This window comes from Anabrus simplex, chromosome 2 (assembly GCF_040414725.1).
Source record: "Anabrus simplex isolate iqAnaSimp1 chromosome 2, ASM4041472v1, whole genome shotgun sequence".
NCBI classification, from domain to species: domain Eukaryota; kingdom Metazoa; phylum Arthropoda; class Insecta; order Orthoptera; family Tettigoniidae; genus Anabrus; species Anabrus simplex.
In genome coordinates, this window is record NC_090266.1 from 622024004 (window position 1) to 622047405 (window position 23402).

General features: G+C 42.4%; 1 protein-coding gene across 1 annotated transcript in view; it reads left to right on the forward strand.

The window, feature by feature from the left end:
• Positions 1 to 23402, forward strand: part of Ephrin (ephrin) — a 167807-nt gene that overhangs the window by 12410 nt on the left and 131995 nt on the right. The window contains exon 2 of the mRNA XM_068226017.1: positions 3344 to 3633. Coding sequence (XP_068082118.1) covers positions 3344 to 3633 — 290 coding nt within the window. The remainder of the gene's footprint in view (positions 1 to 3343; positions 3634 to 23402) is intronic.

Consider the following 23402-nt stretch of genomic DNA (forward strand, 5'->3'; position numbering starts at 1 on the left):
ACTGGCACGTAAAAGAACTCCTGCGGGACTAAATTTCGGTACCTCGACGTCTCCGAAAACGCTACAATTATTTAGTGGGACGTAAAGCCAATAGCATTATTTATTGTAATTAATCGCCAGGAACTGTTAAGATATTTCTCACTGGGTGATGGGACGCGTAGTTCCATTCTTGAAAACGCTAGTGGGCTGTCGACGGAACCACATCTGTACCCAGTCACACGTAGTCGTTTAGTGCAAACCGGTTTGCACGAATGTCATTCTTGATGGGTTGTAGGGAGGCTGTTGAAGAGTTTCCCACCAAAATCTCCAAAGCGTATTCCTCAGAGAGTTAGAACTCTGGGGGCGGGCGTTTTCATGAGCGAGGATAATGCCGCTCGATAGCATGGCCGGGCGTTTTGACTTCATGGCGCGTCTCAGTTTCTGCAAGGTGTCTTCATATCGCAGTGCATTGATTGTGGTACCATGCTCGAGCTGAAGAAAGACATCCGTTTGACATCGCTTTGCATCGGATGTCGACGTGTGTGACTGTGTTCAGATCCGTCGACAGCCCGCCAACGTTTTCAAGAATGGGATTGAACACCTCATCACCCAGTGGGGTGAATGTCGTACCAGGTCTGGCGATTACCTTTGAGGTACGAAATGTTCTGCTATACATTATGACAGGTGACCCGTTTTCATTTCACTGTCCCTTGCAGATTAACTCGCGGAAGCTCGACAGAATCGGTGTCCGCGGCACCGTAGACATCCCTTTTTAGTTAGGAAATAATTATAACAATTCTTGGTCTTCTTCGTCTTCTTCCTTTTCTTTTTCTTCTTTCTTGCCTTTTTCCAAGTTACGTGGGGTCGGCACTTGGCGTGGATTTAGCGTATCCCACAGCGAGGGATGTAGTCACTGTTGTGTGTTTCTTTTGTAGTTTGCAGTATGTGTTGTAGGTTGTATGTAAATGAAGATGTGTATTAGGACAAACACTATCACTCACCTCCCGAGCTAGAGGAATTAACCAGACAAAGTTAAAATCCCCGACCTGACCGGGAATCGAACCCGGCGCTCTGTGAACCGAAGGCCAGTACGATAACCATTAGGCCCAGGAACCGGAGATGAAATAATGATGGTAGTGGATTCTATTACTGTTTATAAAGTAGGCCTATCACTTGAATTTTAGGTACCAGTAGTTCGAAAATACCATCACTGAACAGATAAAAACATAATATAAATAAGGATTTGGAGACCATAAAACCAAATTCTCGAAGTCTAATATGATATCACTACTTCTTTCCTACTAGTCTTGTTGAGTTTGACAACGGAGTAGTGACAAAGATCCCTGAGCTTCAATAAGTACTAGTACAGTATTGTATTGTTTCCATTTACGCTGGGATCTTTTCATCTTATCGAGTTTGCTTTTACTGTCCAGCCATCCTCGGTGTATTCTTGTTCTCTTTTGGTAACATTAGGGGATCCACTATAGATGTGTGTGTGTGTCTTTTTTTTGCTAGGGGCTTTACGTCGCACCGACACAGATAGGTCTTATGGCGACGATGGGATAGGAAAGGCCTAGGAGTTGGAAGGAAGCGGCCGTGGCCTTAATTAAGGTACAGCCCCAGCATTTGCCTGGTGTGAAAATGGGAAACCACGGAAAACCATCTTCAGGGCTGCCGATAGTGGGATTCGAACCTACTATCTCCCGGATGCAAGCTCACAGCCGCGCGCCTCTACGCGCACGGCCAACTCGCCCGGTGTGTGTGTGTCTACCTGTCCAACCGTACTCTCTTACTTTACAGTACTTCCTTCCTTTAATCAGAAAAACCTGAAGATATAGAATGTTTTGCTAGTTTAGCATTGCATTAACGTTTTTAGGGTTTCGGCGATGCTGGGATTGGAAAAGGCTATGACTAGAAAGGTAGCGGTTGTAGCCTTAACTAAGATACATCTTCGGGATTTGCCTGGTGTGAACGTGATAAGAAAAACAATAAAAACCACCTTATGGGCTGCTGACGGTGGGATTGGAAATGGCTATCTCTTAAATTCAAGCTTACAGATGACCTGCAACGCTTAGCCATCTCGCTCGAAACCTGGATATTTAGTCCTTAACTGAAGGAGCAGCGTGAGGGCAGGATAAAATGCGAAAGAGTTGACAGTTCTGGTTCCAGTTATGAAATGATTAGTTAATTGCGTATTCCTCGTTATGCTTGTTAGGCCCGGTTGGTAGATGTGCGATATTCTGAACGTCACTTAACTGTTTTAAATTCGATCGACGAAAAAACAGCATTCACGACTTGTACTTGTTCCATGCACGAACGACGACGAGTTCCTGAGCTGAATTCGTAACCATTGTGAAGACATCGACCACAGAATCTGTGTTTCTGTACACTCCTTTCAAATCTTCTCGTTGTTCCTTACATCATACGAACTTGTCCTGCGAAGTAGGTATAGTATTTACAGTCCTGACGGTTATGAAGTATAACTGCATTTACGGATGCCTCTTTGGATGGGCGTGGCTCTTTTACGCTGCGCCAATTCAGTTCACCATTTTATTATGGTTAAGAAATGTTTTGTTTGTCCAACCCTTGTCCCGCTTCTCTACGGGTTAGGGTGTGAGGTGAGATGAATCTGTCGTGGTGGTTTATATGACCGGATGCGCTTCCTGGCGTCAACCTCATCACAGAAGTTAATGAAATGAAATGAATGACGTGGTATACGACAGCAAGAGCTTACTCCTGTCGAATAGCACCAAGGGTTCTACTCGCCATCCGACGGACGAATCACTATTAAGAAATAAGTTATGGTATATCAGACTCATTGCGTGTACATTTTGTATATACCGGGTGGTCCACCAGCCCCTTATAATTCACGAAGACAAGCAGTCCATCTAACACTGATAGTACTTTAAGTCGGCGTTGTTCTGATTGCTAGCTGTTTATATATGTATATATATACACTGCCAGAGAAGAATATTGAAGCACCCAGAAGAAATGGTTGGGTGTCGATATAACTTCGTACACCTACACACCATCGGCGGGTGATAAGAGTTGTAATTCTCGTTGACCTGATAGAGTTTGAAAGGGGCCACATTTTGGGTAGCCATTTGGCCGGCTGGTTGAATCGTGCAATATCAAGATCTATGGGGCATGCGGATGTGACAGTGGCCCAATGTTGGACGGCATGGGAACGTGGGGGCAGACATACTCGTTAACAAGGTTCCGATCGACCACGTCTGACCACAAGGGAGGATTGCTGTAATGTGCACCAAGCACATCGTAACCCCTTTACATCTACGCCTGCCATCCGAAAACAAGCAGTGGACTCCCTGCAACATTTTGTATCATCCCGCACCATGGATCGAAGAGTAGCAGCAGCCCGACTAAGAACTACCGTCCCAAGCGTAGGCTGCCGTTAGCACCACAACACAAACGGCTGCGTTTGGAGTGGTGCAGTGACCGGGAAGCGTGGACTGCTGATGAATGGCGTCTCATTGTGTTCAGCAATGAACCGCGGTTCCGCACTACCCCGGATAACCATCGTCTACGAGCATGGCGACGATCCGGGGAGAGATTCAATTCTTCCAAAGTTTTGGAGAGGCACAGTGGTGTTACTCCTGTCGTCATGGTGTGGGGAGCCATCTGGTATGACTTCAGGTAACGGCTGATAGTGATAGAGGGAACTCTACGGTACAGCGGTACGTCACGGATATCCTGCGTCCTCATAGGTTACCTTCCATGTGACAGTATCGCGGTGACATTCGTCAACAGGACAGTGCTCGTCCACACACGGCACGCGTCTCTATGATCGGTCTGCTTAATGTTGTGATACTCCCGTGGCCAGAAATATCTCCGTATTTGTCCCCGATAGAACATATGTGTGATCAGCTGGGGCGTCAAACACGTCCCAGTGACATTATCCAGGATATCAAGGACCAGTTACAGCAGTTGTGGGCCAGCTTGCCTCAGGAGAGGATACAACGGCTTTTATAACATCCTACCCAACCGAATCAGTGGATGCATCCAGGCCAGATGGGGGTGAAACTTCATACTGATAAGTGGGCTCGTACTGCCAAGTTCTTTGTAAATTTGACTCGATTTTGTAATAACTAAAATTTCACATATCCTCCCAACAGTGAAGTTGTTGGAATTTATCTCGAACTTGCCGTGTTGTTATAAATATTTTACGGCTTACTATATTTTAAGCGCTCTTTAAAACGATAAAGACAAGATGAAGTAGCGTTGAAATTCTTTTCGCAAATTAGTTATTCGCGAGCCTTTAATGTCGTAAATTTTTGTATGTCAAAATAAAATTCACTGCACGTCACTTCAGAAATTCTTAAAATGTACACTTTTTACTGTAACAGTCTTCATTTTGTCAGCAAAATTCTGCTCCTGTTCAATAAAATCTGTTATTTTGTGCAATTGTCGTTCACATTATAACCATTTAAATTTATTTTCCATTGATGAACACGGTCAGTGAGTAAAGTTTTGCTTGTGGTGTTTGGGTGTTCCTAGAAGCAGTCTATAATTCACGAATTTCACCTTTTCTGCTGTAGAAATTTATCTGCGTTTTGTCGTTTTTGTTGTTGGAGAAGGAGCATACAATGGCTCTGCTGTGAACTGCTCAACTCGCCTTCAGAAGATGATTTGGTTAGTAATTCTTCATTTACTCTCCCTCTTCATCTACATCGTGCTGTTGTTCGGTCATGTCAATATCTAGAGTTATTTCTCTATCCATGTTTTCTGACTCGTACTGTTTTTACAAATCATGCACTGCATCAGCATTTTCCCTTTCTCTTTCACCTCCACTGGATGGGGGACGCAGATGAAAAATACACCAACGGTATCATCTGCCTGTCTTAAGAGGTGACTGAAAGGGGCGACCTAGGCGCGGAAATGGATTGTGGCTCTGGTACCATGCATTGTAACCCCTGTGGATGGCAGGGACTAAATACATCCTTGCCTGTCGTAGAAGGCAACTAAAAGGGTCATGTGGCCATCGATTCCCCTCTTTATTTTTTTCTTGAGGATTTGTTTAGACTAAATCAAAGTTTTGATATGCGTGCTGCTTTGGGAGACCCCCTTACGTATGCAATTAAGCTCGAAATCCTGACGGTATCCCAAAAATCCAGTCGGTGGCAGCGCCATGTACTAAGCAGTAGCATCCGCCTGACAACGCAGGTCCCCGCACAGCCGAATGCCAGAAGGGCATATTAATAATTATTTATGTATACTTATTACTCTGTATACGCTATGGGTTACATGCTATTGCGGGCGATTTGAGGAAGGGAGTCCTAGCGCTTATTGCTCCAGTCAGCCCGTGTTAGGCATCGTCTAACATCGGAGCCCGGGCAACACTTGCTACGACCAGGTGGTATTGCCTTGGCAGCTTGGTTCGGCTACAGAGGCCCCTGATCAGAGTGGGTGGCATTCGGGGGAAATGTTTTCGGGCATGTCTGTAAACAAATACTGTATCTAAGTCCGCCTGGGATGGTCCGCCACCCTAGCCTTTTAACTTTTGATTCCCTCGGGGGGGCAACCTCTTGGGAACAAGCGCAGTGTGAAGGCATGGGATCAGTCTTCCCTAGGTTCCTGGTTGCTACCACAACCGATGGGCAAGATTTTAAGCTGGTGAAGTCTATCTTGTTCAGTAGACACATTGAAGGTGCCTACGGAGAACTTGAAGAAAAAGAAAATACGTAACGGTAGCTAGTTATTGAAGACGCGCACTGTATTTCGGGCTGATCATTTACTCATGTGTGACGACTTGGCGGAAAAGTGAAAGAGCACAAATCCTTGAATCTTGTTCTATAATCATCTTCCGCCGCGATCTCATCTTTAACACTGATGATGAGTTGATCGAAGACATCAGGCTCCGTGGCGTGACACTCGTCCGGCGAATTACGCGCAAAGTCAACGGTGAAGACATTGCCACGTGTGCGCTCATTGTCTTCTTCAAACTGTCAGTGTTGTCAGAGAAAGTCAAGGTTACAACCTATCGTTGCGATGTGAGGTCGTATACCGCTTCCCATGCGCTGCTATCAATGCGAAAAATTCGGACACATAATATCTCATTGTTCGAATCAGTCCGTGTCTGGTGCATGTGGAAGAGAAGCTCGTGACGCGGAAGTGTCCACACCCCAGAAAAAGTGCACTAACTGTCCTGGTCTTCATTCTCCTCGAGATAGAAACTGACCAGTCCATCTCAGAAAATAAAAAAAGATCCAGGAGATCAAGACCCTGGATGGTCTCTCGTGCCAGGAAGCGCACCGTACGTTTAATTCCATGAATGCTCCTTCAAAAGCACCAGACTTAACCCTGATAGCACGGAGTCTACCAGGCTCCTCGTTTACTTCGCAAACACGTGCGAAGATCGGTGCGCCCAAAGCGGCAGTTGCTCATGTAAGCAACGCCAAATAATAAAAGCTCGAAGGTGGGGGTCTACCCAGGCTTCGATCACACAGAAGCCTGTGCGAGCTAGGAAACCTAAGTCAGCACAGCAGGGTGGGAAGGTCAAGACTCCCTCCGCCAAGAGGTATGCGAAAGCCGTGCCTAAGCCGGCGGAGGCGGTATCGTCGAATGGCAATGGAGGGGGTCAGGGAAAGGATGCAACATCTGTGTGTGTTGCAGTACAGCACTCAGTGATCCAGAAATGGAAATGCCCTTGAAAGAAAAGAGTCAATCTACTTAAATAATAATTAGCATCAGTAAATGTTATATCCAAATAAAACGGATCCTATGATATATTCAAATGACATTAAATATTTCATTGCAATATGTGTGAAACAATAAACACTCTGTTTACTCACTTCTTCCTGGATGTTCAATAGTTTGTTACTATTTTTCACCACCGTCGACGAACCTTTACGACGAGTAGGATTTAAAGAATTTGAAGTAGGCCTTAAAGCATGTTTATCTCTTTGCTATCTCCATTAATGCATGTATATGTCCCCCTTCAATATTTACATCTCAGTGACGTCAACAACTATCAGAAAAAATCTTAATTGGGTTCCTTCTTGGGAGAGAAAACACGCCTACGTTGTTCAGAACGTTGGGATTCCAGGAAATACAAAATACCTTTTGTGCGTTGTAGGAATAACGCTGTGTTAACCATATTAATTGGTTTGGGTCTGCTGGCAGGCGTGGTTGAGGGCTAGAATGCGAGACAAGAACGTTGCCTTTTACAATATGTAAGTGTGTTGGTACAGTCCTAACTCATTTCATTTAGTAGTCCATAAATACGTGAATTAATTATTCTGTGCACAAATGGTTTACAGTAGTAACCCTCCTTAATTTGATAGATTGACTTCATCCCTTATGTTATGCAACTTTGGTTTTATAATCCTTCACCTAAGGATCTTTTTACCATAATGTATAGCAGATCCAGACTAATATTGAATTAGATTGGCGAAATTGTGCCTCTGCGTTGTTTTATTTCTCTGACAAAGTAGAAACGGAAAAGGGAAGGAGGAACATGTTCTTAAGTAGATAACTATATGTTAGGTATCTTATTATTAGAGCCCGGATTATATGTAATTACATATTCTGTTCCCATATATGTATCTACAAGAAAAGCTGAAATGTCGGTGAATCACACAAAAAGGACCATTATTCCTTCCTGTATGTTCACCCTCCAGGGTCGGTTTTTCCCTCGGACTCAACGAGGGATCCCACCTCTACCGCCACAAGGGCAGTGTTCTGAAGCTTCAGACTCTGGGTCAGGGGATACAACTGGGGAGTATGACCAGTACCTCGCCCAGGCGACCTCACCTGACTATGCTGAACAGGGGACTTCTCGGGGATGGGAAGATTGGAAGGAATAGACAGGGAAGAGGGAACGAAGCGGCCGTGGCGTTAAGTTAGGTACCATCCCGGAATTTGCCTGAAGGAGAAGTGGGAAACCACGGGAAATACTTCCGGGATGGCTGAGGTGGGAATCGAACCCACATCTACTCAGTTGACCACCCGAGGCTGAGTGGACCCCGTTTCAGCCCTCGTACCACTTTTAAAATTTCGTGCCAGAGCCGGGAATCGAACCGGGGCCTCCGGGGGGTGGCAGCCAATCACACTAACCACTACACCACAGAGACTGACACCATTATTCCACGAGTTTAAAGTTACACATTTTTACATATTTCGATGTATAAAAATTATTTTTATAAATGTTACATATTTAAAATATTTTGAAGGATATAGCACATTCGAAAGAAAACACATTTTTTCACTAATTTTACATCGACTGAGGTTTTTTAATTAAACACTTGAAAATAGTTTTAAAAGCCTGTACCGTACGTCTCTAACATCCAAAAATAATTTAATAATTTAAAGTGAGGTATTCTGTCAAAAGAATCGCATCACTTACCTATGTTTACTGTGCAAGTTTTGGGTGTCTCGAGCTGTGTCCTATCAATCTTACCTTGCACAAACTTTGTCACATTGTTCTCCTCGCAGATTTAGTGACTTCTTTTCTGATCCTTTCGTTAGTCCTCGGTTTAATGTCACATGTAAAAAGCGCCTATTCTCTTTCTTTCCTTCTTTCCTTCTTTCTTTCTTTCTTTCTTTCTTTCTTTCTTTCTTTTTTTCTTACTTCGGTTATTGCCCATGATTCACTTCCATAAAGCCCTGCACTCCATACAAAAGTCCTCAGGAACATTTTTCTAATAAGCATATCTGTGTTTCCATGAGATCAAATTTCTTCTCTCTTAATAAGGACTTTCCTTGCTTTAGCAAGTCTACAATTAAACATTTCTTTGCTGGGCAATTTTAAATACGCACCAGTGACTTCATGAGAGAATGAAGGATCTTTTTCTATATATAAGGACATCCTAACAGATAGAATGCTTTCGATGACCGCAGAAAATTTGGAAAAGTATTTAGTTATTAATTGCGCCTCCAAATGAAAATCAGAGGTTGGATAACATCTGCAGTTTTAACTTTTTTCGTATTTCGTTTCTTCTTGTATGTACAAGAATACATCAAATAAAGCTTAGATATTAAGTTACATATTTATTTTTATTTATTACATGTTTAACTACATATTTTATCAGTTTTAACTACACATGTACATATTTCTCATTTTGATATTGCATGTAATCCGAGCTCTGCTTATTACTTTTGTCATCGAGTACTGTCCTAAGAAAGTTTTCTGCAAGAAGGGTTCACTTAAGTAGTTCACTTGATGTGAATTTTTATGGAAATGATATAGCCTACAACTTATTTTAGAACTAATTGGCAAAGTAGTTACCATGTTACTTTGTAAATCCAACGAACAGTCCAAAAATAGTTTGAAAATACATTTTTGATATTCTATATTTTAATAGTAGTATTCATTCCCGCCTCTATCTGAATAAATTTACGGTTTGTCATGCTGGTTTCAAAACATGCCGTGTCCTTTACAAAATGTTGAAATTCTGTATGTATCATTGTTTAGTCTCAGCTCTATAATGTAAGCCTATCGTATCAAGTAATGTTTTCAAATTTAAAAATTAGATACTTTGTTATAAAATACTCTTTTAAAACACCAATATTTATAGCAGTAGAATTCTTTTTTTTTTTTTTGCTAGGGGCTTTACGTCGCAGCGACACAGATAGGTCCTATGGCGACGATGGGATGGGAAAGGCCTAGGAGTTGGAAGGAAACGGCCGTGGCCTTAATTAAGGTACAGCCCGAGCATTTGCCTGGTGTGAAAATGGGAAACCACGGAAAACCATTTTCAGGGCTGCCGATAGTGGGATTCGAACCTACTATCTCCCGGATGCAAGCCTCTACGCGCACGGCCAACTCGCCCGGTGCAGTAGAATTCTAAACACAACAGCAGTAATAAGTACCATCCAGATTTTTGTAAACAGTGAGATATAATGAATCCTTCAAAGGCATACATTTCATGAAGCAGATGTTTCGCCCTCCTTTGCAGGGTAACTTATCATCGCAATACAACATTACATGTTGGCTCATTATAGAACCCCTTTCCAATACACGGTTTAGGCACGAAGGCTTCCCTTATAATCATTTGCATTTTGGGGGATGTTATACAAATATTTTCATACTGAAATGTTCCGTGTTTGTTTAAGTGGGCAGAGCGAGTTGGCCGTGCGGTTAGGGGCGCACAGCTGTGAGCTTTCATCCGGGAGATAGTGGTTTCGAATCCCACTGTCAGCAGCAAACCTGAAGATGGTTTTCCGTGGTTTCCCATTTTCACACCAGGCAAATGCTGGGGATGTATCTTAATCAAGGCCACTGCCGCTTCCCATTCCTAGACCTTTCCAATCCCATCGTCGCCGTAAGACCTCTCTGTGTCGATGCGACGTAAATCAAATAGCCAAAAAAAAGATACTTGGTTCGAACCCGACTGTCGGCAGCCCTGAAGATGGTTTTCCGTGGTATCCCCATTTTCACTCCAGGCAAATGCTGGGGCTGTTCCTTATTTAAGGCCACGGCCGCTGTCTTCCCACTCCCAGGCCTTTTCTATCCCATCGTTGCCACAAGACCTATCTTTGTCTGTGCGATGCAAAACAAATTGTCTTTAAGTGGTGCAGTGTGATAAGTTTCCCCGTATTCTGGCAAGTAGTTCTCAGCATGCAGGAGCGGAGACAAAAGAACGTGGTATCTACTTCGTATTGGATGCTGATCGGAACCTATAAAAACCTTGATATGGTAACTACAGATCAAGGTAGGTCTTCTTCATTGAAGTTGTTCTTTGATTGACAGTTCATTTCCTGCTCTTTCATACTCTGATTCTTGGAGCGCTCACTGCTTCTTTTGTAAAAATTCTTCCTTTGGTTATTTGTACGTCTATAGTAGTAAAATTCATTTGTGTGCATTCTCAACGCAATCGAATTCTTACGAGTAGCATTAGTCCTGCTTTGTAGTATTTCCTTTCTGATCTGTTCCCTCTTAAAGGCTTTCTCCCTCATTGCTGGAATGTGCCAGACACATAACTACATATCATTGTTCGAAATGCGCTTTTCATTAAAGGTCAAAGAGCTTTGCTTCTAGCAAATCGATATTCTGTAACTTTGCTTATCTCCTTGGAGGTTATTATTATTATTATTATTATTATTATTATTATTATTATTATTATTATTATTTAGATAATTGGTGCTATACTTAGTTATAACCTATAAATATGAAGGGACCCTTCTGACCCTTCTGATCATAGAATCATTAATGGTTAACATTTGGGAAGCACATTGGTACAAGGGAAATAGACATAATATGTTCTCTCCCTAAGTATTTACACATTTTTTCACGACAAATTCCAGAATGATACCGTATTTAAAGTGGTGGAGCATCTTTTCCAGTAAAACCCCCAGAAAAGGTCCAGCACACGCACATATTATACAGAATCTAGACGTCGGCTGTCAGACAAAATATGTATAAATGCCAACGACTTCGTTGTCATAAGCCCCTATAAAGATACAATTTTCATCGCACTCAACAGGATAAATGTGCAAATATTTCCACCGCTTACTGAGGGCCAGAATGGTATCTACTACGTTCCGTAAGATGACTGGGAAATCAAACTTGAGTTGTTCATTCCCGGACCACATCAATTTGCGACCGAATTGAACACTTTTCTTGCTCATAAATATATTCTGGCATAGTATCGTGTTTCTGTTCCCGGAGGATCCCAGTCTTCGACCTAAGTAACTGCAGTTTCATACATAAATTCAAACTCCATAAAAATATAAGTTGTTAGTTTACACACACACACACACACACACACACACACACACACACGACTGTCAACCTGAGATGTTTTAGTTTATAAATGAATTAACAACGTGTACCACTGCCGCCACGACGACCACCATCACTACACAGCAATGTTCTGTTTATTCATGTCAGCTTAAAAAATCTTACTATGGAATGATGATGTCCAACCGTTGGCAGCCCTCAACATGGTTGTCCGTGGTTCCCCATTTTACACCAGGCAAATGCTGGAGTTGTACCTTAATTAAGGCCACGGCCGCTACCTTCCCAATCCTAGCGCATTCCCATCCTCGCGTCGCCGAAAACCTTCAGTATGTTAGTGCCACGTTAAACACTAGTGTGGGTGGACAGAAGGCCGATGGTGTAGAGCAGTGATATTGAAAGTGTGGTACGCGTACCACTAGGGGTACGCGGAGTCGTTCCAAGGGGGTACGCAAATTTATCGTAACTTGTAACTGTTTTAAGTGAGCAGTTCAAAACTGGGCTGAGCCTGCTCATTTTCAGTAAAAGCTTGTTTTGATTTATTGTTTTTGTCTACCACTATACACAGTCCCCTTTCCGAGCTATTCATTGTAAAATATGTGTCCGTTTGTACCTCTCATTCATTAAGTATGTAACAATCCATGGGCGCCCGCAGGATCTTTTCCAGGGGGGGGGGGGCACATTAACAATTTTCTTGAATATAAAAACCAATATAACGTCAGCAACATTAAATTGTTTACAGAAATTTCTGCTTATAACAGTTCATAGATGACTGTCAGTAAGTTCAGTTTATGAAATAATCTGGTATGATATTAAACAATTGAACATCAACCATTTTAGAATTCCAGGGAGGCGTAAGCGCCCCCCCCCCTTGCCCCCCCTTGCGGGCGCCCATGTAACAATCCTTACTTATGCTTCGTTGCTCTTTTGTAATTCTTTATTTCGAAATCCATTCATTGACATCAATGTTTTCAGTAGCAGTGCATATATTACAATAGTACCGGTAATTGTTGCCTTAATAATACTTGCGTGTGTGCGCGCGCGTGTGTGTGTGTGTGTGTGTGTGTGTGTTAGCGTGATTCAGCCGCCCCTTCCAATGTAGTTTTATGCAATCCACAATATTCATCCCGTCCTGAAAACATCTGAGTTGCCGGTATGCTCAGACAACACAATTGAATATCTCGGTATTTACCGCCTCACCATGATAGGACGCCGTAATATCATACTCGTATTAAACACTGGAAGACATGCGGGTGCCTTCTGGATCATACGAACCTGACACGCCGGCGAAACTCTAAATTGATATTTTGACCGCAGTAAACCTAATACTTGTTATAAGCTGCCCAGTGTGCCGTGTGGAACCATTGTGTAGTTGGTAAAGGCGTGGCGGCGCGGGCTTGCATGCCAGGTGGGAGGTTCGAGTCTGGAGCGAAGATTACAAAATTTTGAAATATTTGTTTAATACGTATCGCACGCAATGTAAGTTCAATACCCGCTTTCATGCAAATTGTGTGTGAATGAATGTGTGTGTGTGGCCCTAGGAAGGGATGATTACTTAGCAGACCGGACACATACAGACCGGAAATAATAGGAACACAACTGCCCTGGCAATGTCTTAGCGCAGCAAATGCTCGATATGATGACCATTTTGGTTTATGCACATTCGGGCCCGATGTCCAAGGGATCGTCTTGCGCGCTGAAGCATTCCAGGTGTAATTCTTCGGCAGGCGTCCGTGATGAGTTTCCGCGGAGTTTTCCGGCGCTTGAGAGTAAACGACGTTCTTCAAATGTCCCCACAAGAAGAAGTCTAACGGCGTTAAATCCGGTGATCTGGCGGGGCAAGAAACAGAGCGTCCTCGTCCTATCCATTTCGCTGGCAGTTCCTCGTTCAGATGGTTACGAATGGGCAAAGTCTAATGTGGTGGAGCTCCATCCTGTTGCAAGCACATTGTCAAACGATCGTGTAAGGGCACATCCTCCAGCAGCAGTGGGAGTTCCTGACGCAGATAGTGCAGGTAGCGCGGGCCCGTCCAGTGGCCCTCAAAGAAATTAGATGATCTCCCCAAGATTCCACACCAAACGTTCACTCCCCATCGTACTTGATGGGCCGCCTGTCGCACCCAGTGAGGATTGTCCGGACTCCAATAGTGCATGTCGTGGCGATTGACGTTCCCATTATTGTGGAAATGCGATTTGTCCGAGAACAAGATATGCGATACGAATGCTGCATCATTGTCCAGCCTACCTAATAGCCACCGACAGAACTCCATTCGAGCTTCGAATTCTCGCCCATGGAGCTGTTGCTGTAGCTCAAGATGATATGGGTGAAAGTTATGTTCATGTAATATTCGCCAGACGGACGGCTGGCTGGTGTTCACCTTTCGTGCAATCGCCCTTGTACTGATGTGTGGATTATTACGAACTGCCTCCAGAACGGCCTCTTCTGTTTTACCCGATGCAACTGGCCTATCGTGGACTTGTGGCTTGTTGGAAATCACGCCTGTTGTCCTTAGACGTCTTTCAACACGGCGGAATGTCGTAGCAGCCGGGTGTCGCCTGTCGGGATACCGTTCCTGGTACAGACGTAGTGCCTCGCACGGGTTTTGTCTTGCTTCCCCACAAATGAGGCGCATGTCAAGGTATTCCTCTATGGAAAACATGCCGAATTACAGCAGAGATTACAGTACATTCAGGCCCTAACCAGCGGAGTATGCGCAGGGCACAGTATGAATAATAGGGTCATTCTACTGTTTGAATGTGGCAAATGTGGGTGTGTGTTTACGTATTCAAACATCATACCGTTGCAAAAATATTTGAACGATGAAGGATTCGAACCGCCGCTTGCACATTCCGCCGATTGCCAGGCGAACTCCTAACCACATCCGGTACGCTACACTGCTGGAGACATACTGGTAGTACGACCAGAGCAGAGTACGTTCGATGTTTAAGACATTAATTACTGCATTGTTCTTTCTTTCTTTCTTAATCCGTTTACCCTCCAGGGTTGGTTTTTCCCTCGGACTCAGCGAGGGATCCCACCTCTACCTCATCGGGGGCAGTGTCCTGGAGCTTCAGACTATGGGTCGGGGGATACAACTGGGGAGTATGACCAGTACCTCGCCCAGGCAGCCTCACCTGCTATACTGAACAGGGGCATTGGTGGGGGATGGGAAGATTGGAAGGGATAGGCAAGGACGAGGGAATTATGCGGCCGTGGCCTTAAGTTAGGTACCATCCCGGCATTTGCCTGGAGGAGAAGTGGGAAAACCACGGAAAACCACTTCCAGGATGGCTGAGGTAGGAATCGGATCCACCTCTACACAGTTGACCTACCGAGGCTGAGTGGACCCTATTCCAGCCCTCGTACCACTTTTCACATTTCGTGACAGAGCCGGGAATCGAACCCGGGCCTCCAGGGGTGGCAGTTATTCAAACTAAACACTACACCACAGAGGCGGACTACTGCATTCCTACGTAGTTTTATGCATTGATTCCCCTCTTCGTTACACCCAGTCACGAGGCACGACACATTAACATAGTTACATGGTAAAATGACGTTGCTACATGATTTCAAGGAGTCATGTTTTGCGAAAGGATGATATAACATTTCGCTAGAGTTCAGAATCGTGTGGAAAATGTGCTCACTGAACATTGGTACCATACAGTACGCCTGCAGGGGAATAGCACCCGTATAACCATGTGCACGTTAGTTGGACTGTAGCAAACGATATTGGAAGGGGTTGCTGAATCACACTGTATAACGTTGCTAGGCAATGAAAACGTTGTAATTCCACTAACGAGAAAACCACGTTTCTCCATCTGTCTTGTGAAGGCTTGCCTCATTGCTTATGAAGGGATCAGAAGACCCCAATGGTCGAATATTGGGCTATCGTTAAGCAATGAAAATGACAGGAACAGTTCCCTGTACTGAGCGCTCAGTTTTGGGCTTATCCTGTAAACTTTACTTCGAAGGAGTTACGAGTTTTTCTGTGCCCAGCGACTATATATAGGCTATATAATACATTATTGTTATTATTTGGGAACAGGGTGGTGTAGCTGCTTAGCTGCCTGTCATCCCGGCGACTATACCTTGTTTCTTGGTTTTGGTGGGGTGGGATTTTCAGTTGAAAGTCTTGTCAGGAAACGCATAAGACACAAATCTTTCATGTCTCAGTGCGTACAGGGACCCTCAGCAAGCGGGATAAGCTGCGGAAGGTGGTGGTGATGATGGTGATTATTCTTTATTATTATTATTATTATTATTATTATTATTATTTATTTGGCAGCTAGCAACAATCACTTGTTATTTCTGGTATTATCGCAATATACTCGTACTTTTGGGGGTACGAAGGTAAAACAATTGGATTTTGGGGGTTCACCAACCAAAACGTTTGAATACCACTGGTGTACAGAGAGCGTCTTTACTTCTTACTACCAGGCCCCAGGATCGCTTCTTGTAATTATTTTAATAAGGGTCTGACAGCTGGAACGCGGTTTACTCAAGCCTCGTGAGGTCAAATAAGGAACTGTCGTATTTGAGTGGCTGTCAAGAAAACTGAATACTGTCTAATATGGCTGACCATGTGATACTGCAATACATTTAGGCTATCAGGTTGGGCAGATGGAGCACAGGTATCATCTATGTAAGTATTTTCCCTTGAATTGAAGTGGAAAACTTAGAATACCATGTTAAAGATGGCCGATTAATCATTCTAATTCACTTGTCTCCCTAGTCCATGGTGACATACCACTGGGTTTGAGACTTAACGTGGCCTGCCACCCTTGGCTTGCCAATTAATAATAATAATATAATGTGTTATATGTAAGTAATATTACACAGTTTAAAATGTATCCAGAAGTAAACTAGTCACTTTTGTTGGTAATAATTTGTTGTAGACACTTTGAGCCGGCCCCGTGGTGTAGGAGTAGCGTGCCTGCCTCTTACCCGGAGGCCCCGGGTTCGATTCCCTGCAGGTCACGGATTTTTACCTGGACCTGAGGGCTGGTTCGAGATCCACTCAGCCTACGTGGTTAGAATTGAGGGGCTATCTGACGGTGAGATGGCGGCCCGAGAGGATTCGTCGTGCTGACCACACGACACCTCGTAATCTGCAGGTCTTCGGGCTGAGCAGCGGTCGCTTGGTGGGCCAAGGCCCTTCAAGGGCTGTAGTGCCATGGGGTTTGTTTGGTTTTGGTTTTGTAGACACTTTATCTCAAGAATTAATGCAACAACGAGAGGAAACCGTAAAAAGATGAAGGTAAGTTAGAGAATGAAAACTTGAACTAAATCTTGGTAAAAGAATTGGGTGCTGAAATGTGAGGTGTGTAGAGCGTGAGTCTCTCTTCTATGGCATAAAGCAAGGAGATGATTCGGGAGATAAGGGAAGTAACAAAGCCAGGGTATGTAGTCAAGTTCACTGCAGTTTTAGCATAAAAATTGTATACTGCTAAGACAGCAGTTACCCATTCAGTATGTTTCTGATGACGCTAGAGCAACTGACAGTCCTTACTAACGCTCATAACATGCGCAATTTAAGCGTGTGAGTAGTAAAATACTTTTTCGTGGTGCAGTGTGCGAGCAGGCTGTTGCTGATTGAAACAAAAGGGAGTCCATACTAGACAGGGCGAGAAACGTCACAGCAGTTGCTCGAAGTGACTTCCGTTGGCATGCACACAAGCTCCACAGCGCCTCCTGAAGCTCACATCATTGATTATCAGTAAATGCTGACGTCTTATGTTACCTGCAGCATTCCGTATGCGAGTTAACACATTCATCCACCTTCTAAAAGATGACAAACAAAAATTATTGAAACGTGTGCCACCAACAGAGAAAAATCACGCCAAGGAACTCAAGAGTGTTGCATAATAACTTTCGAATGGTCATGCAGTGAACAGTGGTAGTGTTTTTCACACAATGTGTTTTTATGATGTTTTTGTGCCATTGTACTTTTTTTCCCTCAGTTGAAATTACTATTTTCTAGAGGAACATGATGAGCATGCCAGAACATCGATAGGAAGATACGGAATTGGAGAAAGAAATGAACGGGGAACAGGCTTCTTGAGTTTGCAATTCAAAACAGGTTCACTATAACTAATACAGTCTTCAAGCATCACATACGGCACATGTACACATGGACATCGCCTGATGGTCAATATAAAAATCAGATTGACTACATCTTGATCAGTTCAAGATGAAAGTCTTCTGTAATGGACAGCAAAACTTGTCCAGGTGCAGTATGTGGCAGTGATCATCAGCTTCTTAGAACAGAAATAAGAATAATAAAACTTCAAACACCAGTTAAAAGATCACACAGGATACCACAAGTAGTTAATATGTCGTCATTCAAGGAATCATTGGCGCGAAGAGCCTCCATATCACAGGATCCAGTAACAACTGCAGAAGGGCTGTGGAATGTGACTAAAAACTGTATAGAGTCCTCTTTGAATGAATCTCGAGTACCAAATACTAGAAGGCAACAGTGGATCTCTGACTTGACCCTTCAGCTTGTAGAAGAAAGAAAGTGCCTTAACAAATCTGGCATTAACACTAAAGAAAAAAGAGAGCATATGTCTGATCTTGATAGAAGGATTCAGTCGTCTTGTAGAAGGGATAAGAATAATTTCCTTAGTAACATTTGTTTTGAGATTGAAGACCATGCAAATCAAAACCACAGCAAGGATCTTTTTGACAAAATTAGAATAATCACTCGAGAATTCAAGCCATATTCCTGGAATATACAGAACTCACAGGGTGATGATGTTGTGGATATAGAGAATGTTCTGGAAACATGGAAATTGTACTGCCAGGATCTGTACAGTGAACAATGTAATGCACAAGACCAAGTGAAGATAGACAAGCAGTCAGATCCTGAACCTGACATCCTCCGGGATGAAGTAGAAATGGCTTTGAAAATGCTGAGAACTGGAAAAGCGTGTGGACCTGATGGAATAAGTGCAGAAGTCTTGAAAGCTACACACGATGCTGGAATTGAAATGCTGTTGAAAATCTGCCAAGCAATATAGAATTCTAGAAGATGGCCCGAGGAATAGGTACAGTCAATCTTTGTCCCAATCCACAAGAAAGGATCGAGGAAAAATGTGGAAATTATCGCTTAATTGCTTTGATTTCACATGCCAGTCAAGTTATGCTTCATAACCTGCACAAGAGACTACGGGCATTCCTAGAGTATCAAATTCCTGAAGTCCAGACTGGATTCATGAAAGGAAAAGGCACTCGAGAACAGATCTTAAGCCTAAGACAAATCATAGAAAAGGCTAGAGAATTCAATGTTCCGGTATACCTGTGCTTTATTGACTACCAAAAGGCGTTCGATACTGTAAAATGGAACCATCTTTTGAACATTTTGGATGACATGGGTTTGCCACTCCATTTGATTGATCTCCTCAAGTCCTTGTATAAGGAAAATACAACCACTGTGAAGATTCAAAACAAACAGTCTCAGCAGATTCGTACAAGGGCTGGAGTTCGCCAGGGATGTATCCTGTCACCGTTACTTTTCAATCAAAATTGGTATTTTTAATCTTTTAAAAATAAAGTAACACGTATTTTTGTTTTCGCAAAAAATACTTAAGGGAGGTGGGTTAAAATTACTGAAAATGCGTTGAATTATTTTTATTAGAATGCTGGCATCTCCAAAACTGAAGATATTACAGACGTGAAAATGGGTATTTGGAATCTCCTTTAAAAATAAACACGTATTTTTTTGTTTTCGGTAAAACACTTAAGGGGGAGGGTTAAAATGACTGAAAAAGAGGTTGAATTATTTTTATTTGGATACTGGTATCTCCAAAACTGAAAATATTACAGACGTGAAAATTGGTATTTGGAATCTCCGTTAAATATTGAGAAACACGAATTTTTTCGGGCTATTCACGTAAGGGTTTTTTTAAAAGAACTGAAAAAAGAGTAGAACTCTTTTTATGAGTATACATCTATCTCAGAAACTGAAGATGTTACAGACATGAAAATGTGTATTTGGAGTCTTCTTTAAAAATAAAGAAACACGTATTCTTTTCTTTTCGGAAAATCCACTTCAGGGGGTGGGGACGGTGAGAAGAACTGAATAAATTGTTGAAATATTTTGATGAGGATACTTGCATATCAAATACTGAAGACGTGAATATTGGTATTTGGCTCTCCTGTAGAAATAAAGGAACACGCATAATTTGTTTTCTGAAATTCCACTTAAGGGGAAGTGTTAAAGGGGGTTAATTTTTAGAATGAGCATGTCTACAGTACATAAAAAAACTTACGATATATTACAGACATGAATATTGGTATTTTAATCTCTTTTAAAAGTAAGTAACGCGTACTTTTTTCGGAAAAAAACACTTAAGGGGTGGAGGCTGTTAAAAGGACTGTAAAAGGGGATGGAATCTTTTTGAGGATACGTATATCTCAATTACTGAAGATGAGACAGACATGAAAATTTGTATTTGGAATCTCCTTTTAAAAAATAAACACATTCCTTTTTCCGGAAAATCCAATTAAGGGCGGGGGAGATAAATGAATTGAAAATGAGTTGAATTCTTTGTTTGAGGATACTTATATCTCGTAAACGAAGGATGTTATGGACGAGAAAATTAATATTTAGAATCTCCTTTAAAAATAAAGACGTACGTATTTTGTGGCGGTGGAGGAGGGGGGGGGGTGGAATCAACTTAAGAGGGTGTAAAAGGAGTTCAATTACTTTTATGAGGATACAAATAATAAGTGGACTTAAAACAATACGCCCCTAATGGGGTTTTGTCTGGGGAGTGAGGAATGGTGAAAAAATATGCATTTATATGAAACCGTTAGAATTATGAAGTTAAAATTTCAAATGATATCCTAGGCGTTAAATAACGGAAGTTTTGAAACAAATTTAACTGCTCAGAGAGTTAAATGGGGGTTGTTAAGATCCGAAAACAAATATATTCACTCCTTCATCCGAAGCGGTTTAACGTACGAATACAAAATTCCAATTCCACATCCTAGGTGTGAAATAGGGAATATTTTTAACGTTCCAACCCTAATGTGTTAAATGAGGTTAGCTCCGTAAACGAAATTATACATCCCTCCTAAACTGGTTGACGTATAAAGTTATAATTTTACGAAAAGGGTGTTATTTTATGTCCTAGGTGTAAAATATCGTATACTTCAAAATATATTTTTTCCAAGTTGCTTTACGTCGCACCGACACAGATAGGTCTTATGGCGACGATGGGACAGGAAAGGGCTAGGAGTGGGGAGGAAGCGTCCATGACCTTATTTAAGGTGCAGCCTCAGCGTTTGCTTGGTTTGAGAAAGGGAAACCACGGAAAACCATCTTCAGGGCTGCCGACAGTGGGGTTCGAACCAACTATCTCCCGAATACTGGATACTGGCCGCATTTAAGCGACTGCAGCTATCAAGCTCCGTTTCAAAATATTTCTCCCCTAGGTATTTAGATGGTGGTTGACCTTCAAAAACACAATATCCATTCTTCCGAAACCTTTCAGGCACTAACTTATTTTTTTATGAAGGTTGGTCTTCTGTACTCTAGATGTTATCGTTGGCTGAACGGTCAGCGTACTGGCCTTCGGTTCAGAGGGTCCCGGGTTCGATTCCCGGCCGGGTCGGGGATTTTAACCTTAATTGGTTAATTCCAACGCCACGGGGGCTGGGTGTATGTGTTGTCTTCATCATCATTTCATCCTCGTCACGACGCGCAGGTTGCCTACAGGCGTCAAATAGAAAGACCTGCACCTGGCGAGCCGAACTCGTCCTGGGATATCCCGGCACTAAAAGCCATACGACATTTCATTTCATTTCATTTCGTTAGATGTTAATAAATATTTAAAAACTTTCACCTCTTAAAAAGTATTTTTTCCTCCATTACTGTTCGACGTACAAAATCAAAATTTCACAGGTTGGTCGCTTTTACATCTCAGATTTTACATAAGATAGGGTTTAAAACATTCAAATTCTTCCGTATGTGGTTCAAATGAGTGTTAGATCTGAAAATAAATAATCATTCGACCAAAAATGTTTGATGTACGGACTGAGGGCGTATTTTACAGGCTTAGCTGACAGTGGACTCTCCAAAATCTAAAACTTTGAATAATAACCGTAGCGAAGCTTCGAAATAAGAATTGTGTGGTCCTCTGATGTTAATTTAATATTTACGTTAGGTAGGTTTTCAAAATGAGATTTGATTGAATATTTTTACGTCAAAATCTGAGACATTCAAGAGTTTTCTGAAACATCTAGATGTTTTATTGCAACAATTTTATTTAGTGAATAACCGTTTAAAGGCTATTCTAACGATTTGTGCAGGATATTTTAAAGCAGTCCTCATGAAAACTGCACGTTTTAAAATGATCCGAGAAAAACTGTGCAAAACAGAATAGCAAATAAATACAAATCAAGTGCTGGTTTGCGATGTGAAATGTATGAATCACGAACATATAAAGAACATAACATAACATTCGTTTCACAAGTCGAATTAAGGACGATAATCCATGTCTTTCGGTTAATCGAGCACACTCCTGTCCCCACTAACGGCTGTATTCGGCGGTTTACCGTATATTCAACACAGTTGCTTTCTTCTTTGTTTGTATAAATATAATTTCTTCCCTTCAGAAAAATTGCAAAGCGTCCAAGTATTTTCTTGTCATGGAATGTCTTGACATGCATGAAATGAAAAAGAAATATGTAGAACTGAAAAATAAAATAAAATCAGTGAAGACAAAAAAAGATAAATCAGTTTAGTTCTTATTTCGAAGTAAATTGCACAGTTTACGTGAATAATCCCTAGTTGACTGTGCTGATTTTAATGTGTCCACCTAAGCAAGATGACATAATACAGGCATCGTCAATCGAGAGCGAAATGCCTTCGGAGGCAGTTTGCTCCCCGCTGTCGAGGAAAGAGCAGCTCAGGGAGCAAGGTTTGAAATACATGTACAGTATTTGTTCCTGGCAAGCCAGCAATTAGGAGGTAGTAATGCATGGTCGCCCAGAACGGTGTTACGCGTATCAAAGGAATACTCCGCGTTGAACGGAAGCTAGGTTCGCAGTGAAATTTAATGTTACGGTATTGGGACAGCTGTAACATACTGTACTTCTCCGTGGCGACTGTTTTTTGTGTTTGGATGTTCCTACCTGGTGCTGGCAGAATATTTTAATGTAGTTATTTCAATCTTATACGAGTCTGAGTAATGAAGACCAATAGTAATTATGATTACATTTCACATTCGACGTACTCTACTAGGTTTGCATGTTATACAGACCTCGAGAGGGTTTTTATAGTGTAAGCAGCTCTTACAGCCGGAGGCGCAATGGGATTATGGATCAACATCGTATTCCCTGCCTCACTGTGAGCTGATTAATGAAGCAAGTGCTCGTAATGGTTGGTGTACGGGTTATTCTCAATGACATTATGGGCAGTATTTTTCTTATCACCAGACGTCACTATAGCATCCGGAACAGGCGATTCCCTTCCAAAGGACATCGTTTCACGCAAGCACCTTTCGACCCTTCAAAACATCCGCAGTCGGTAGTCTTCGTCCAGGAAATCGATCTTGGTGTAAGCACCGTGCTTACCATCCATAACCGGTATGGCCTGCTTCTCCGTAGAGTAAATATCATATCCACGAATTTATTACCCGACGCACTGGCCTTCTGACCCCAACTTGGCAGATTCGATCCTGGCTCAGTCCGATCGTATTTGAAGGTGCTCAAATACAT